Here is a 16,755-nt window from a genome sequence, read left to right as displayed (position 1 = left end):
GCTAAAACATCTCCGTAAACCGACCTTGCAGAGGACAAACATCTCTCAGCTGCTCCGCTTCAACCTCTCCGCTACCTCCTTCAGCACTGTCGGTAGATTCGCGCCAACCAGTCCTACCAATTCCTTCTCAGACACCCCACGTCGTAGCAGTTCAGCGATGCGACCTGGCTACTTTGAAATATCCTCCAAACCTTCTTCAGAATTAGGCATTCCATCAAAGACCGCACCAAGCCCTATGTCCATACCAATCAAATTCCCCACATGTTGAACATGATCTGTCATATCCGACAACGACGCATTACCCTGACCATCACTTTGTGTATACTCGGGGAACGAAGTAATCGTGATCGTCCCTCCGTTCCGCTTCAGCTGCAGGAGAATCATCCGGCCCATTCCGCGGATGCACACACAGTGCATATACCGACGAGTGAGATAATATCACTGGCGCGGAAGAAATCCGCAGCGCATCTCGCATGGGGTCATTGCTCACATGAGCCAGGTCAACTATCATGCCTAGTCGGTTCATTTTCACACGGACAATGGCCTGATCCACGGGCGAAGGGTCGTTATTAACTGGATACTTTGGAGGTTGCGCTGTCGGCATATCTATTATGACAGCTGTGCGTAAGGGTTACGTAGCGCACCCCTAGATCGTAATGCATGCGTAGGATACTGGCGTGTTACCCATCTGATGCATACCCTCAACGCCGATGAGACTCGATATGGAGAAGTTAGACCAGACTTCGTCGGCGGAGAGCTTTAGGTGTTGAAGATATTGTTTTGCAATACGGTGGATAAGGTCTATTTGCTGGTATCTGCTGGAAAGTGTACGTAGACGACTTCTTGGTGGACTTAATCTGAGAAATTGCCGGAGACTTTGAGGACTGCGAGATAGTTTAGCGGAATACAGAACCCAATCGTTTGTTACGTGCATTGCTTACCAGCCGACATAATTGCACTCATAGAACTGGCCTCGTAGCCCGCCTTTTCTCAGGCGCGGGAAATCCACCTGTCCTAGCGCTATCTCATCTGAGAAGATTTTCTGATACATAACTATCATTTTATTTTATTTATTTATTTATTTATTTTTTTTTTTTTTGAAAAAAGGCCCGTGTTGAAAAAGGAAAGCCGTTGTGTCCACCCGTTCATAGGATCATTAACTTTGCCTGATGTTCTAATGGAGTATATCCATGCCCACTTTCTCTCCGGAGAATTTATGGGGAAAACATACCTATTAAAGGCGCAGTTCGTAGGATCCTATCTATAGGAGAGGCGGATGAATTCCTACAACGAAAATATGTTCCGCGACGGAGGTTATAATGCGAATAGCGTGAGCCATGCTAAAGACGCCCGTCGCAACAACTGCCCCAGATGATCGAGTTTTCGGGGATGGCATGCCCATTAATCTTTGAACCTTTATTAGAATGTTATTTTCGGGTGGCGTCTTCAGTTCATGCATCTTGAGAGACTCTATATCCGGGTGATACGATTGTAAGATTGGAGGAGCCGTTTGTTAACGATGCATCTTGGAAGCATGTTGCTATTGTTTAGGAGTAGTTAGTTTTACTGACCCACAGATATCTAGAATGCAGGAATTGTTAGTTGCCACGCCTCGCATACAAATTTGGACCTGGATATTGAAAACACTTTGGAACGATACGAAGATGGAAGTGATTGCACGTGAGGAATGACTATTTCAATACAACACCGTATTTATACATATTGAAGATAGCTTTCAAATAGGGTCTACGAAGTGCTCTATATCAATTACCAGGAGCCAATCCCACGTCCAATCTGTAAGCGCTTAATTTCCATGCTCCAAAAGCATCTGGGATTTCCAGATGAGGAGTTTTCTTCATATAACCGTATGTAGCATTAATAGGAACGATGTAAACGGACAAGCAGCACTGTTCATGAGCAACAAAAGATTAGCCTCGACGTAATCGAAAGAATCACGTCCCCTCCTTCCATCAACCGGAGATTTAATCATTATTACATCTCCAACGAATCGAGTCAGACTTTGCCGTGTTGCCTCAAGCTCTACCGGCGGCTCGGAATCACAATGCCTGATAAAACACAGAATGTGGCCCGAATGTAGCTGCGCGCGGTTGAGCACCTCGGATTACCAGAGCTGTCAAGTATCTTCATTCCTGTATCTGGACGGAAACCGCTCCCCGGGTGATTCATGGAAGGAGGGAAAATGAATATACATTCAGAGGACTCACGATCAGGAAATTATACCTCTCGCAATGGTGATGGACCGGCTTGTGGACGAGGTAGATTTGGTTCAACACTCCATCATTTCAGCCCAGGAATCAATCCGTTGATCCATCGACCAATCCCGTAAAAATGGAAATGAAAGAAACAAAGCCCAACAAGTTACGAAAAACTGTCCCATCTATCAGGTCATCACCGCATCATGGCAGCTCCTTGCGGGGCCCTCGTGATGATGGTTTTAGAAGTGGGCGGTTATATCGATCTTGACACACTCATCGGAATCGCCAGAGCAGTGGAAAAGAACCTTGTGGGAGGGTTATAGGAGTTGCAAACTGGTGATGATTTGAGTTGGTGGTCTTGCTGTTGGGGAAAGAAAAAGGAAGAGAAAAGAAATTTTTAGGGTTTTGAAGAGCGCAAAGTGGAGTAGCCGCTTTAGGGTTAGAGGCGAGTGAGGTACATGGTCATGTGACTGTAAAGTGTTGGGATTGAAACGCCCGAGGGGGCATCAATCAGAGGGACTCTGATAGGAAAGGAGATGAAAGAAAATACAATTTTAAAAAGATATTTCTGGAAGTAAACAATGGCCCATTTTATATTCCAGCAGGTAGTTCTCCAGCATACACCAGTTACAGATCCAATATAATGCAAATCACTTATAATGCATACGACAAAGAGGAGAAAAGTCTGTCAAGTTGTCCAAGAAAAATGGGTGGGGGGTCTTGTCACCGTCCATTCTGCGGGGTAATAAGGATAGAAGGGAAAATTGCGTGACCAAAGAAAAAATAAATACACGGGAAGAACACCATCATCATTACAAATTAGAATAAACAGTCCCATCCCTCAACTCATGAATAACCTCATCAGCCGGCGAACCAACCTCTGGATAGCGCGTACCGTCTCGTAATTCATGGATGGTAACCCGACAGTGCCTGGGTTTCTTCTGACGAGCAAATTTCTTGAATATGCTGCCCCTACCTCCTCTGGGGCTACCGCTCCCCACGCTGGAAACAGAACTACCTGCGTCAGTGCTCCCACGTGCCGTTGTCAAGTGTTCATGCTTCACTGCCAGCTCCTCACCCTCCACCCGAAACCACTCGCGAAGAATAGAGACGAATTGTATCTCCTCTGCGCCATACTCAACAGGCAACCCATTCATTTCCACGTCAGTATCACTCCCTGCGGGAAAGACAGCCCACGAGCTAGCTGCCATGCTTAGGAGCATCATGTTATGATCTATGGTTTGAACTTTGAAATCGCGGAGCAGGATTACGTCTCCTTTCGCTACGGCGGGAAGTGGAGATTTGGTTCTTCGAAAGATTTGAGCGCATACAGTCATGCCGGCCATAGATGGATCGGTGAGATGCAATGTTGTATAGTATTCACGGGGGCCCTTAGTGGATTGGCCTATTTTTGAACTGGAGATAACTACGGATATTGTGTCTGTCATATTGTTGAAGTTATCAGCGAGGGTGGACAGTGGTGAGAAATAGGAAAGGCGGGTGCGGAGTCCGGTGGCATTGGTATTTGGCTGGAGAATAGTAGGTGACTCGGCAGAAGCAGTTTGAATTGCCACAGCCTCATTGGGTGTCTCTCCGTTGTTGGTAGGAAGGGGAGTGAGCAAAGATATCTCAAAAGTTCCACCCTTAGTGGAATCCCCGAAAATATGAAGTCGGTCGGGCGCCTGGCCATTCTGTCTTCGCTCTTGCTCTTCCATATCGCGGAATAGTTGGGATGCGACAAGATCATCATCTGTTAAGATGGCTTCCGATGGTGGAGGCGAAGGTTGGATTTCTGCATATTTCTGAGTTTCCACGGCCGTGAGAAGTCGACCTTTCGAATCCGTCGACTCCATAATCTTTGGCTCATGCCAGCTATCTACATCAACTGCACCGTCGCGCGAAATCCCGGGCTCAACATAATTTTGAGACTCGGACTCCATTTCCGAACTTTTCCGTCCTCCAGATCGGTATAATTGAGGATCAACGGTGACTTGATTAGGTGATTCGTGTCTTGACTCCCTTTCACTGCCAGACACCAACTCTGCCGAAGAAGATGGGCTTGCATCACGGTAGGCATCTAGGTCTGCTGATTTTGGATGGGAGGTGTCTTCGTCCGCTCTGTCGTCTGACATCGACTCCTTTTCCATATGAAGCGCAGCTTCCGCCATTTCGCCCATCATAACTTGTTGCAAAGGCTCATTGAGTCTCGACGTAGGCTCAACATCAGCAAAAGAGGCAGCTTGCAACGGCAAGTTTGACTCCTCTTCAACATGAACACCGGTTTCTGGCCCATCAGCGGACATTTCAAGCTGGGATGTTCCATTCAATTTCACTAGAGGTTCAAAACTAGTAGTGGTAACGGTTTGAGGATGCAAAACTGTCGTTTCACTGGTGCCTGGTGCTTGTGAAATATCAGAGCCAAGAATTTCCTCATACGGTGGAGCCGTAGGACTGTAAGAACCAGCCTCATCTTCCTCGTCGCTATCCAAAACGATTATTTCGGGTGGGGGACGGAGTGCAGAAATATAAACGGCTCTCGGTGGAAGAGCGTCTTCCTCAGATTCAAATTCCGAGCTTTCATCCGATGGGCTTTCGGAGTCGTATTGCGACGAGACTTCGGAGGCGATATGTTCCATGTCATCGTCAGAGTTCAGTTCCATGTCCTCTTCCAGTTCCTTTTCATATTCCTCTTCCTCCAACCGTTCTTCCAGTTCTTCTTCCAACTCCTCCAATTCTTCTTCTAGATCTTCGTTCTGTATTCCTCCAGTCCACTCGTAGAATTCCTCCTGAGCCCCTCCCATATCCTCCATAGAGGATCTCGCGGGCACTTCATGCAGTGCACCTTCACTATTTATGTCGTTCTCCTTTTGACTGTCAGCGTCGATGTCAGTCATCTCCTGGTTGGCCTCGTACACGTGTTGGGGAAAAGTTTGTGACGTTTGTAGAAGCGGATGCAGCTCCACATGCTCCACCTCCGTTCCATCTACCTCTCTCTTCTCCTCAGTAGTAGGGGGGGCCATAAGATGGGTCCGTGAGGTTTCTCCATACAACTGCTCTTGTTCATATTCTTCTTCAGCCCGGAACACATTAGGAGGTCTATGTTTGTCAAGGTCTGCGCTAGTCGGAGACAACGGTCTTTCACCGTTGTTGGTACGCTGTTCAGGCATATAGTGCAGGTCACAGGACTCATGTAGCAAACGCTCACCGTTATACCCCTCTTCATTGACAAACTTGTAGACAGTTGATTCAACAATTGGAGCTTGCACATCTAGCTCGGCACCTGTGATATTTTCTGAGTAAAGGTGATTGGGCAACGGGCTTCGAGAGGCTGGTAGACTGATATTTGGACCTGCTGGTGTCGTTTCAAGAGGAGAGACAATAGAAGTGTCAGGTGATAAAATCGGGCGTTGGTATGGAGTTGAAACGGCTTCGTGATTAAATAGTGGTCGTTCAAACGAGTCTGCAAAGGAACTGTAGGGAGTGACAGTTGGTTGCTGGGATTGACTAGCGTCCCAGTCTGAGGCGTGGGTGAATGTTGAGGATAGTCCGTCCGATTGGGAGTTATCAAAGATAGGATTGAAAGGGGCTGAAATCCTTGAGTCTTTGGGCGGAGGAATGTTGTGCACGCTTTCGGTTTGCACTGCTAATTTAGGTGGCTTCGAATCCCGCATAGTTTTGCCATCTTGAGCCTCACCATCCAGAAAAGCGGCCGCTTGGGAAAGGTGAATGGTGTCTGTTTGGGAGGGAAAGTCCTTCATTGTAACATCTTGCTGATCCTCTTCCAAACCATAGTCTTCATCCTCCAATGCATCTGTAGTAGCCGGTGGTGGGCTAGGTGAAGTGTCCACGAATACCCATTCACTGCTCGGCCTGCCAAACTTCGTCCGCTTCCTCCCCTTGCCCCAGATATACCCATCTTCTTCTGCAAGTGAGTCGAATGCTGAATTGGAAAGTGAGCCAAGGGATGCCTTTAGATATTGAGAAAATGCAGGTGAAGACCAATTCCCTGTGGCTGATGGTCTGTCAGGCTCTCCATCGGTTAATAGTTTTAGCGTTGAAGGTGGGAGATTCTGAGTTTTTGGTAACTCTCCGTCAACGTGAAGGTTCTCGTCCCGCGGAACTTCAACCTCGACTGTTTTAAATAGCTTGGAATCGCGGTATATCTATAAGGCATATTAGCCAACGTTGGATTGTTCATTATCCCCTGAAAAGTTATCTAGTCAAATGAATACCTCGAGTAGCAGGCGGTTAGAAAACGCAACATCCCAATCTATGCATTTCCCCGGAGTACCAATTTCCGCTTTGCCCTCTAGCCATTTCGCACCATAAAGACTCAAAACCACGGTATCTCCAATACCTATTTCCGATTTTGCAACTGCCTCTGCGCTCGCATCTCGAAAGCTAATCTTAACCTGACCATTCTTGTCTCGAAGTCTGAAATCGGGCTCGGAGAGGATCAAGCTAAATTGCTTTCTAAAGGAGGAATATGGCCACAGTAATATGACAACTGCGCGGATATGTCGTTCCCTAAGGTTATCAAGAGATGGTGAAAGCTGTGCAAGTGGGGTTGGAATAGGAGACGCCAGGATCGCCGCCCCGTCTGCTGGTATGGGAAGCTCCATGACGTGTCCCACAACCACTATATAACAGTATTACCGCGGAGTAGTCATCATGCCATCAACCATAGCCAAAGGGAAACCAAATAAACAAGTTTTAGAAAAGATATTTAGATTCTCGTATAGATTCAAAGTCTTGAAGGGTGGGTTCCGGTTGTGAAAGTGGGTGGTGTATGGTTAACAGGCAGATGTAGAGCCAGTGGTTTGAAGCTCGAATTTGCCCATCGCAGACGTCTTCATCACGTGATGCAATCAACTTCTCTAAAATATCACGGAGATTTTCCAACGTGCAATATTGTAACCATTGTTGAAATGTTGTACTGTTAAATTGCGATATATCACGAGTGCTATCTGATGTTTTATTTAATTGACGTCATTATTTTTAAGGAGACCCAGAGACTTTGTCCACTTTTGAATCAACTGATCTACACTAACTCCTCTTTCCCTCTCTCGCGTACTCACACATATCTTCACAACCCTTTGCTTCGGCCACGTGAACCTCCATCAAAACCTCCACCGAAAACCAACCCCTAAACCCAGTCTACAACACTGCTTGAGTTACATCCTCAAACTCGTAGTTCTCCATGGTAAGGGAATAGGCGGAACGCGTGATTCATTCCATCATGCCCGTGGTCCTTAGACAATCAATATCCCGTTTGTCAAACGGCGAGGGCTGAGGTTTGTATGCGTCTGAGATCTGAAAGACATAAATCTTGTTCTCAAGGGATTGTCTTCTCTAACTCGTCTGACTAAGCTTCAACCTCTGGTTCAACAATTTTTGTTCATTGGTACCTTCCCTCTTCATTTGATTCGCCCTGAATGGATTGATTGGTCGGATCTGCCCACTCGCTGCCTGCTATCTGAAACTTATCAAGGCAAAGCCCAACATTTGGCCTGTTGACTTCTCGGACAATGTCCCAAGCATCTTTCCACTAGGGGCGTTCGTGGACCAGCACCAGTTTTCATACGCGAGACGCATGTTGCGTGCGCTTAGCAAGTCTGCCGATTCCCGGAGATCTGAGACTATGTCGTCCCGCTTCGTGTATATCTTTCTGCTGGGAAATCTATGGAACACAACCAACCCCCCCCCCCCCCCCCCCCCCTCCCCTCCCCCCAACCTGCTAACAATGCGAGCTATTTAAGAGAAAGAGCAAAAATGTTTCAATTTTTGGTTCCACACCTGTATCATACCCGTCCCGCACGCCTCCATGATCCTTATCCAGCTCTCTATTTACTCTGTTCAAATGTGATCTCCCGCTCTTTGGATCCCTTCGGTCACCCCTTGAAGTAACTGAAGGGCTGCAACATCATCACCGTGACACCAACAGCTCATTACATCAGAGAAACCTCCTGAGTTGCCGTGCAGAGGTCCACATAATTATTGCAGAAACACCTCGATGCAGGAGTTGGCTTGCAAAAGTTTGTAGATCAGGAAATGCAAGCTCAACAGTGGGGAATTCTGTTGTAGTAATAGCCTTGAGTTTTTTGGGTTAAGGCATTTGACTCCGGATTGGAAGATGAGGTTAAGCATGTTGCGAAAGAGAGTGGGACCTTCAACGTGATGCTTTTTCTCCTGTATTTCTTCCTAACTTTATGTTCCTGTTTATTCGCGATATATAGGGCAAAAGTGTGAAATCATGCTCTCAAAATCGACAACTTCTAGCGAGTATGATTCGCTTTTCAGAAGACGATTGTGTGAGCTTGCTGTTATTATTATCCATGGGTCCTCGCCGTGAATCAAACTATATCGGTAATGAAAGTTGCACGCACTATATATAGATTGAATCTCAATCGCCACATGCGCTGCACCTTATCTTAAGGTTTAAGAGCTCCCGAGCCGTCTAGGTCGCACAGCTTACACTGAGAAGGTATGACGTCACATCAACAAAGATTCCAGCGTCAATGATAGCAATATTGATCAGGCTGGGATCATTCGCAGAAGGAGATAACTTTATCCATCTCCATTTAAATTGCATGCAAGTATTATCTCTAGCTGCTCCTGGGTTTATTGGCGCGCGTATTCGTGTCATTCTTACCTTTCTTTTGATGAGGCCGAAAACTCATTGCTCGAGCTGTTCGAGATGAAAAATTGGATGCAAATCTAAAGAAAGGATATGAAAATTTGGGGTGCTGGCATTTTTCAAAAAGAATATATTTCTTATTGTCTCTTGATTCCCGCATTTCGGCGTGAAGATATCGGATATTAAGCTCATCAACGAGGTCTCGGATGCCCTTTGAAACAGGTGGTGTTGAGCACAGTCGAAACAGATGGTCATGTATATATACTGCCTGTTGGCCAGTTTGGCATCTGATATATGAGGGCAACACGGCTCATCGAGACTGAATTATCGTCTCTATAATCCGGCATTCATGACAGTATTTATCCGAATTATCCGTGTGGACGGCTAAAGAATGCATATGACTAATATAATAATGTTTCGGAGTACGAATACTTTCAAGAATATATACTCATCGACAGTTGTTTATCCAGAATAAATGGACTGCAAGACGGTAACTTCATCTTTTATCTCGGCTATGACGTGTTAGGTTTGATCGCCAGGCTCGCATATTTGCTAGATCAAACACATAGAAGTATATCTCCCAAATTCTTCCGTTTATTGCCGATGAAATTCCGTCGATGACGTCATGTCACGTCTAGCGGCCGGCCTTAGGGAAAGGCGGTCAAAGCAGGACATTTGCCGAACCTGGAACCAGCCAACCAGAAAAGTATATGTGGTGACACACCGCCAACTCGACCAGACTAAGACGAGAATCCTTTGAAAGCATGCATTGTTTAGTCAGTGGCAGAAACATGCCGCCCAATACACACCGAGTGCGCAACGTCGCAATTATCGGCGCTGGGCCGTCCGGATTGGCTGCTGCGAAGTAAGTGGATAACCAAAAATGTCATGTATTTCCATGATTAGTTATCATAGCTATCATAGCAAGGTAGTTGCTAATTCGCGTCCCGTAGACTCCTCCTCGCTGAGAAATATTTTGAAAAGATAGATATCTTCGAGCAGCGCAGTAGAGTAGGTGGGGTATGGAACTATTCACCAGCTGCAGACAAGACTCGGGCTGTCATAGACATCCCACAGACGAACGCTCATTTACCTGTAGAAGAGCCTATTTGGCATTCTTCAGCGGGATCGCCGAACGCTTCCTCAGCGGAAAAACCAGGTAGAAAGGAGACGTCCTTTATTTCACCACTCTACGATGGATTGGAGACAAATATCCCCTATCCTTTGATGCAATTCTCAGACCAACCGTTTCCCACGGGTACGCAGTTGTTTCCTGGATTCGAGACTGTCCTACGATACATAGAAGAGTACAGTTTGGACGTTAAACATCTCATACAGTTCCAAGTCCAGGTTGTGGATGTTAGGCTCGAGGATGCGCTTGCGGGAACGTGGGCGGTAACTCGAAGGCACTTGGAGAGCGGAGCTCAAGAGACTGACATCTACGATGCTGTTGTGGTGGCGAGTGGGCATTACACTGTACCTCATGTTCCACCGATCCCTGGGATATTGGAATGGAACGTGGCATATCGGGAGACAATAAAGCATTCCAAATCGTACTCATCTCCTGAGGAGTTCAGGGATAAGAAAGTGCTTATTGTTGGCAACTCCGCCTCAGGAGTTGATATTGGGGCACAGATAAGCAAAGTTTGTCGTAAGCCGCTGCTGGTTTCTTCGCGATCTGCGTCCTATCTCGCGGTCGCAGCAGATAGTGGCAGAAATGAGTATCCGCAGATCATTGAATTTTTATCCCCGAATACTCATAACCGAGCGGTTCGATTCGAGAATGGGGCTATCGAAGAGGATTTGGACGCTGTGTTGTTTTGTACTGGATATTACTACTCGTTCCCCTTCCTGTCGTCCCTGAATCCCCCAGTTATTGAGGACGGAAACAGGACCCTCCACGTGTATCAGCATATATTTTGTGCAGACCAACCTACTTTGGCCTTCCCTGTTTTGAGTCAGAGAGTCATCCCATTTCCCACAGCAGAAAATCAATGCGCTGTCATTGCGCGAGTCTGGTCCGGTCGACTCACACTCCCATCGAGGGAGGAAATGTATGAGTGGGAAGATGCTGAGGTAGCTGCGCGGGGATCTGGCAAGTCATTCCATATCATGCATTTCCCGCTGGATGCTGATTATCTGGACATGCTGCGCGACTGGGCCGCACAGGCGGAGCTGAGGCCGGGACTTGAAAATGGCGGTCGGGGCAAGGGGTGCACTTCCTGGGGTAAGAAAGAGAGGTGGACTCGGGAACGGTTCCCGCTGATTAAGAAAGCATTTGTTATGAAGGGGGAAGAGAGACATAGCTGTCGGAGCTTGGAGGATGTGGGTTTTGACTATGACAAGTGGAAAGAGGAGCAATCGATGATATAGAAGCCATATAAACGCAAGATATAATCATATAGTTATACAATAATAAATAAAATAGAGTGACCCTCTTGATGAACTTGTGGTCCTGCTCTCCAACATGTCCCTGACTCCCACACTGTTTGACCATCTAGATTTTGTTTCTGGATAATTTGGTAGCCGAGGAGTGGAGCTTGTGCGCATCCTGCGGAAGAGGGGAGCAAAAGCCAAGCTGCTTAAGTATCGCTGGTGGAGATTTTAAGTTAAGAGGCTACCACTCACGTGATGAACAGGATAATTATGTCAGCCAGCGCTCATAAATATATAACCTAACTAGTTATTTAACTAAGTTAGTTAAACCTTTCCCATCATTGTTTCAATATCATCTCAATTCCACTCCGAATACACACGCCTTCATGTCCATGCTCTGCCGCTGAATCACTGGATTCGTTCGGTATCCTACGCTATATAGCCCCTGCTTCATTCTATATTATAGTTATCTCCCCACCCTGTTCGCTGAAAATGGATTGTAGCCCCCTCATATCCATGCATGCATAATGGGACGGACACACGAAAGACTTCTACTACAACTGCACATATCGTCTCATCATCGCGCAAATCCAGAAATACGCTCAACACCCAGGAATCTACAACTACTGGATCTGAGAACTTGGCATTGCTGTCAGATCAAATATCTATCAATATCGATCAGCAATATCCCATAAGACATAACATATTCTTGACGAACCAACTGATAGGTGTTGATAGGTATCTCATTGCTAGGGAAAGCCTTCCCAACTGACCTGGGTAAGTTGTAGAAACAAAGTACATGCAACAACAGTGGTTGCATAGCTTTAGGTCTTTACTTTACCCTATAATTTATTTTTTGGTTTGCGCTTTTCTATGATTTGCAAAATTTCTGTCCATGTTTTAAACATGAATCTGTTTAGTGTGTGTCTTCTTGTGGCAACTGTAAGCAGAAGCTGACATCTTCCAGGAACCTAAACACTTCCCAAACGACATTGCAATTCAGATCTGGGAGAACAGAAAAACGGGAAAGTTGACCTCCACTGACATATCCGGTAGTTTTGATCATCAGTCCTCTTTTGAGTCTGTCTCCTCGACCACATCTGCTACGGCTGGTCAGCCTTGCCAGACACGCAGTCTTCAGCCAAAATTCCGTGTTTTCAATTGCTTCAGAAAGTCAAGCCTCTTCATATAAGTCTATAAGTCTTAGGCTATCTGCGATAAGTGGCAGTTTACACTATCTTGACTCCTCCGTCTAGGCCAACCAATTGACCTACAGCTCCTCGAGCCAGAGTTAGCGCCAAATCTTGACCAGGAGTTACCTTCAAGTTTGTTCAGCCCAGTTGATTCACAGCCCCACCTTATTGACTCAAATTGAACAAACCTCTCCGTTTGGGTCCTGGGAATCTTTTAGTTATTGTTCTCTGCAATTAAATTCAACCACTGAGGCGAAATGAACTTTTGAACCAGTCGACATCCAGTTAGCCAACATCAATTGCCGAGAGCGCTCAACAGCGCATTTTTTTAAGCTCTTGTGAAAATCCTCCACAGGCAGCCTTTAGTTCCCAAATTTCTTCGGAATCAGTTCGATTTCAGAGAACCCAGCGACATTGTTCTAATTTCAAATTAACATCACCCTTACGGAACCAAAAAGCTCTACGACAGTGGAACTACCATCAAAATAGCCAAAACTCCGCCAGCGCTTCTCTCGCTGCATCAGAGTCAGAGATCTTGCCGATCCCATTCACCCATTGGCCAGTCCAGTTTATCCTGTACGCCAATATATCATTTCTCTTCACACACCTAACTATTGTACCAAATCTCTTTGTAACTATTTCCAAAGGGACACCCAGGTTTATTACCATTTGTCGCTAGTACAAGGCCCTTAGCATAACCAAACACCCATTCACCAAGGGGGAACCATTTCAAGCTGGAGAGTTGACACCGTCCCTGAAAGTATCGAGGCAGTTGTTTTCAATCAACCGTCGAATCCTGGGATCCATCAAACGGCTTTTTGTCTTGTCGTAATTCAGGTAACATCCGCGCTTTGGCATCATTGCAATTGACATCCAACAACAGGCCATCACAGATCCCAAATTTTCCACCCAACTCCATCATCAATATGAATGAATCTTCGCCCACTGGTGATTCACCAAACCCCCTTACGGGTATGGAGGAAGCCCGCTGTAATAACCTAGGAACGAATTTCAGAGAGAAAATGAGATATATTCGTGCGCATGAACGGTCTCTCATCCAAGAGCCGCAAAGTGCCAGTGCGAGTGTGACACCTTCGTCTGCAGGCGACATTGAACCGTCGCAATCTGCTCCAGCCAGAGATACGGTTTCACCCTTAAATGTACGCGTGGATAAAGAACCCACTACGCATCCGGCCCATGTCGCTGTGACGAGCGAAGCCCCAAGCACATTTATTGCGCCCCAGGCGCTACATTATACACTGGAAAATCCAGTAGAAGCGGCAGAATTACTTGCAGAGTCCCAACCAAATCTTGCTGGAGAGATAGATGTTCCGGAGGTTGTCGCAGAACCAATAGGGGAACACCTAGCAGAATTGGAACCGCCCGCTCCTTCCATTGAAGAAGCTCCAGAATCACAATATGTAGGCATTCAACTGGGGCCAATGGAATATGCTATTCCTCTGTCAATGGACCCCAGAGTAAAGGATGACTATGATATAACTATTTCTTCTAACAACAAGAATATTCTTAAATTCCTGGAGGACACTTCATTGTTGGAAACAGGCAGGAGTACTGCTTCAGAGGTTGGTAGCCCTTGACCCCGATGTAAAAAGTCTCCCAATTCTCACATATATATAGTATGACACGCATGTCTTTAAGATGAGGAAGATGATTTATAGGCTGAATAACATAACAACGCATCCTGACTTGAATGACCAACCGGCTGTCCCAGGAGCTAATCCCGCCAAAGAAGCCGCATGGGCCGAATATTCGAGCTCGAAGTTCCAATTTCTTGGTTACTTGATCGATGTGGCCAGAAATGATGATTTTCACATTATTATCGTTGCGAAAACAGATATGGCTGTCAAGATCGTGGAAAATTACCTTATAGGCAAGGGATTTACGCACACTCAACCTGCGGCGGATTCCTCAGGTGATACTGAACTATCTCTTTCCAGGGGCCAGCTCAGCTTTGCGGTCCGAGTGGCAACAGATGAGAGAATATCGCAACCATACAAAACTCCGGTCGCAATCATTGCCTTAGACAATTCTTTTGATGCAGAAAACCCAGCAATTCGCCAAATAAGATCGAAATTTTCGCCCACTGATTCCCTTTTACCAGTTATTCGCCTGCTTGTCTCTAATACTCTAGAACACATTGAAAGATGCTTGCCGCAAACATCAGAACTGACTAAACTTCATCTTCTCGTCAAATGCACTCAGGATCTTAGTGATACAGCTGGAGAACTTCAAGACGACGCCCTGGGAGCTCAAGAAAATGCTGTAGAAGTTGCCCTCTATTTAAGAACGGAGCCTTCAGCCCGCGTTTGGCCTGTTGCAGCTGTTGAGTTGATACCCGTAGAGACACCAGAGGGGACTCCAATTGTCTTGGAAGCAGCGCAGATTCGATCCATGACGTCTTCTGGCCAAAAAAGACTGTTGGTGAGTGCGTCAATATCAAGCCTTAAGATTCACGATCCTAATAAACCTGCAGGAAAATGAAGGGGACGAAGATGGCAATCAATCCAAGAAACAAAGAATGACACCTTTCCAAGACATTACCCACGTCAGCGATTCGATGAAGGGTCAAGCACAAACCCTAGATGAAGTCAACTCCCACCTCAGTGAACTGAGTCTGGTTAAAGCGAAAAACGCCATGGAATTCGAAGTTAGTCAACTTCAAATTACGTTAAAGAATATGCAAGCGCGCCTGGAAACGACGGAAAAGAGCTTCTCGAAACTTCAACACCGGTATGAAACCAGACTAAACAATTACCATAAATTGCGACAAGAGCTCGACCAAGTCCTTGAAGCGTCACAGAAATCTTCGGATCGTCTCGAACGACAAAAAATAGAAATTGCCAAGCTCAAAGACGATAAAGCAGCTTTAACTAAGGATCTAGAGGATGCCAGGAACACTATAAAGGAGGGAGGAGGCACGGATGCAGACCTCGAAAAGGCCCGCGAGGAGGTGCGCCGCCTGACGAAGGAAAATGCCAGCCTCCAACGAACTGTCCAACAAGAACGTTCGCAAACAGAATATACACGACAACAATACCAAAACGCCTCCACAGCCGCGGCCCAAACAGCTATGGAGCTTCGCCAGCTCGAGGAAGAGATAGGCGAACTGAAGTTAAAGGCAACTGCTGACTTGGCAAAGTTAAAGCAACTGCGATTGAAAAGCGACGAACAAACGCATCTTTCGCGGATCGAGGAGCTGGAAATGAAGCTATCACAGAGGGATGAGATGTTGAATCGGAAGGAGGAGGAGCTTCGAGAGATGAAGAAAAATCGACCGTCGACGAGGGCAACTAGTCTGCAGCCTCGCAGCCCGAAATGGGGGGCCAGTCGGCCTGCGAGTCCCGGCCCGATTAATGTTGGTGGTGGAAGTATTCGGGGTAGTGCGTTGAGGTTTCCGTGCTGATTTATGATGATGCTGTATGTGTACGTTTGTATTGACAAAATTTTATCCCTCATGGCTAAGTTGGCGGGCGGGTGGGTTATTTCTTATCTTCTATTCGCAGGACGAACATTCCCTGGATATATCTTTGGTGGGCTATATATAACGCTTAGGGGGAATGTGTGTTCTTGCCAAGAAGTCTGTGAAGTACAAGGAAGAGAGCAAATGTTGGAAATGGAAGGAGGAAGATCTGTGTTGGAGGGATTTTTTTGTTGTCCATTTCTATTTTATTTTGGCACCTCCTTGCCGCATCTTTTTGCCATCTTCGTTTGGACAACAAATTACGGAGCCAGATGCAATACAGATACGGGCGCAACGAGTAAAATACATCAATAGGCATGCTTTATGAGTTATTTGCCACTGACTGGTTTCTCCTTATTGCCGGATTGTTTTCTCCATTTCGGTGATGTTTATTGTTCAGGCTCTTTTGGGTATCCCAGGGTGCATACTTCAATCTGTGCCAGAACCTAGATTGGTTATTGGTTTACTGCAAGAATACTGTAAAAGGTCTACACATTAATGTAATCATGGATGGATTCAATAAACTTATCTACCCTAACTGCAGGTGTTTTGATGATTCATGAATTTGTAATTATCTTTTCCGGCAGATGGCGATGGCGGGAAGATCTGGCACTCTCCATGTAATCTGGTTGATCAACAGGAGTTTAATTATAACTATTTAATTTATTTAGTCTATCAACATCTAGGTCTCAACATCTTCCCAACCTTACCCACATCATCCTCTTAACCCCACAGTAACTTCAAGCTACAGAATGTCCAAGAAGACACATATTATTCTACACATACACAAGAATATTAAAGTCTTTTTTCTCTAACCTCTATAAATACATTACACACTTTGCAAAGAAATAC

General features: G+C 46.0%; 5 protein-coding genes across 5 annotated transcripts; 3 read left to right on the top strand and 2 right to left on the bottom strand.

Moving 5' to 3' along the window:
- Positions 1-168: 168 nt before the first annotated feature.
- Positions 169-1,459, bottom strand: PADG_07542 (uncharacterized protein; the record flags this gene model as incomplete). Its single annotated transcript, XM_010764474.1, has 6 exons — positions 169-369; positions 422-618; positions 700-884; positions 942-1,042; positions 1,199-1,231; positions 1,289-1,459. 6 exons carry the CDS (start codon positions 1,457-1,459, stop codon positions 169-171), a joined length of 888 nt encoding a protein of 295 aa, XP_010762776.1.
- Positions 1,460-3,028: 1,569 nt separating this feature from the next.
- Positions 3,029-6,838, bottom strand: PADG_07541 (uncharacterized protein; the record flags this gene model as incomplete). Its single annotated transcript, XM_010764595.1, has 2 exons — positions 3,029-6,379; positions 6,449-6,838. 2 exons carry the CDS (start codon positions 6,836-6,838, stop codon positions 3,029-3,031), a joined length of 3,741 nt encoding a protein of 1,246 aa, XP_010762897.1.
- Positions 6,839-9,644: 2,806 nt separating this feature from the next.
- Positions 9,645-11,226, top strand: PADG_07540 (uncharacterized protein; the record flags this gene model as incomplete). The annotated part of the gene is made up of 2 exons (XM_010764594.1): positions 9,645-9,718; positions 9,807-11,226. 2 exons carry the CDS (start codon positions 9,645-9,647, stop codon positions 11,224-11,226), a joined length of 1,494 nt encoding a protein of 497 aa, XP_010762896.1.
- A 523-nt stretch (positions 11,227-11,749) lies between these two features.
- Positions 11,750-12,263, top strand: PADG_12317 (uncharacterized protein; the record flags this gene model as incomplete). The annotated part of the gene is made up of 2 exons (XM_010764654.1): positions 11,750-11,967; positions 12,197-12,263. The coding sequence occupies 2 exons, from the start codon at positions 11,750-11,752 to the stop codon at positions 12,261-12,263; spliced, it is 285 nt and encodes a 94-aa protein (XP_010762956.1).
- Positions 12,264-13,348: 1,085 nt separating this feature from the next.
- PADG_07539 (uncharacterized protein) lies at positions 13,349-15,846 on the top strand (the record flags this gene model as incomplete). Its single annotated transcript, XM_010764593.1, has 3 exons — positions 13,349-14,005; positions 14,061-14,864; positions 14,917-15,846. 3 exons carry the CDS (start codon positions 13,349-13,351, stop codon positions 15,844-15,846), a joined length of 2,391 nt encoding a protein of 796 aa, XP_010762895.1.
- Between the last annotated feature and the right edge of the window lie 909 nt (positions 15,847-16,755).

The sequence above is a fragment of the Paracoccidioides brasiliensis genome, assembly GCF_000150735.1.
Source record: "Paracoccidioides brasiliensis Pb18 unplaced genomic scaffold supercont2.11, whole genome shotgun sequence".
NCBI classification, from domain to species: Eukaryota; Fungi; Ascomycota; class Eurotiomycetes; order Onygenales; family Ajellomycetaceae; genus Paracoccidioides; species Paracoccidioides brasiliensis.
The sequence above is the reverse complement of the archived record's forward strand: the minus strand, read 5'-3'. Positions and strand labels throughout refer to the sequence as shown.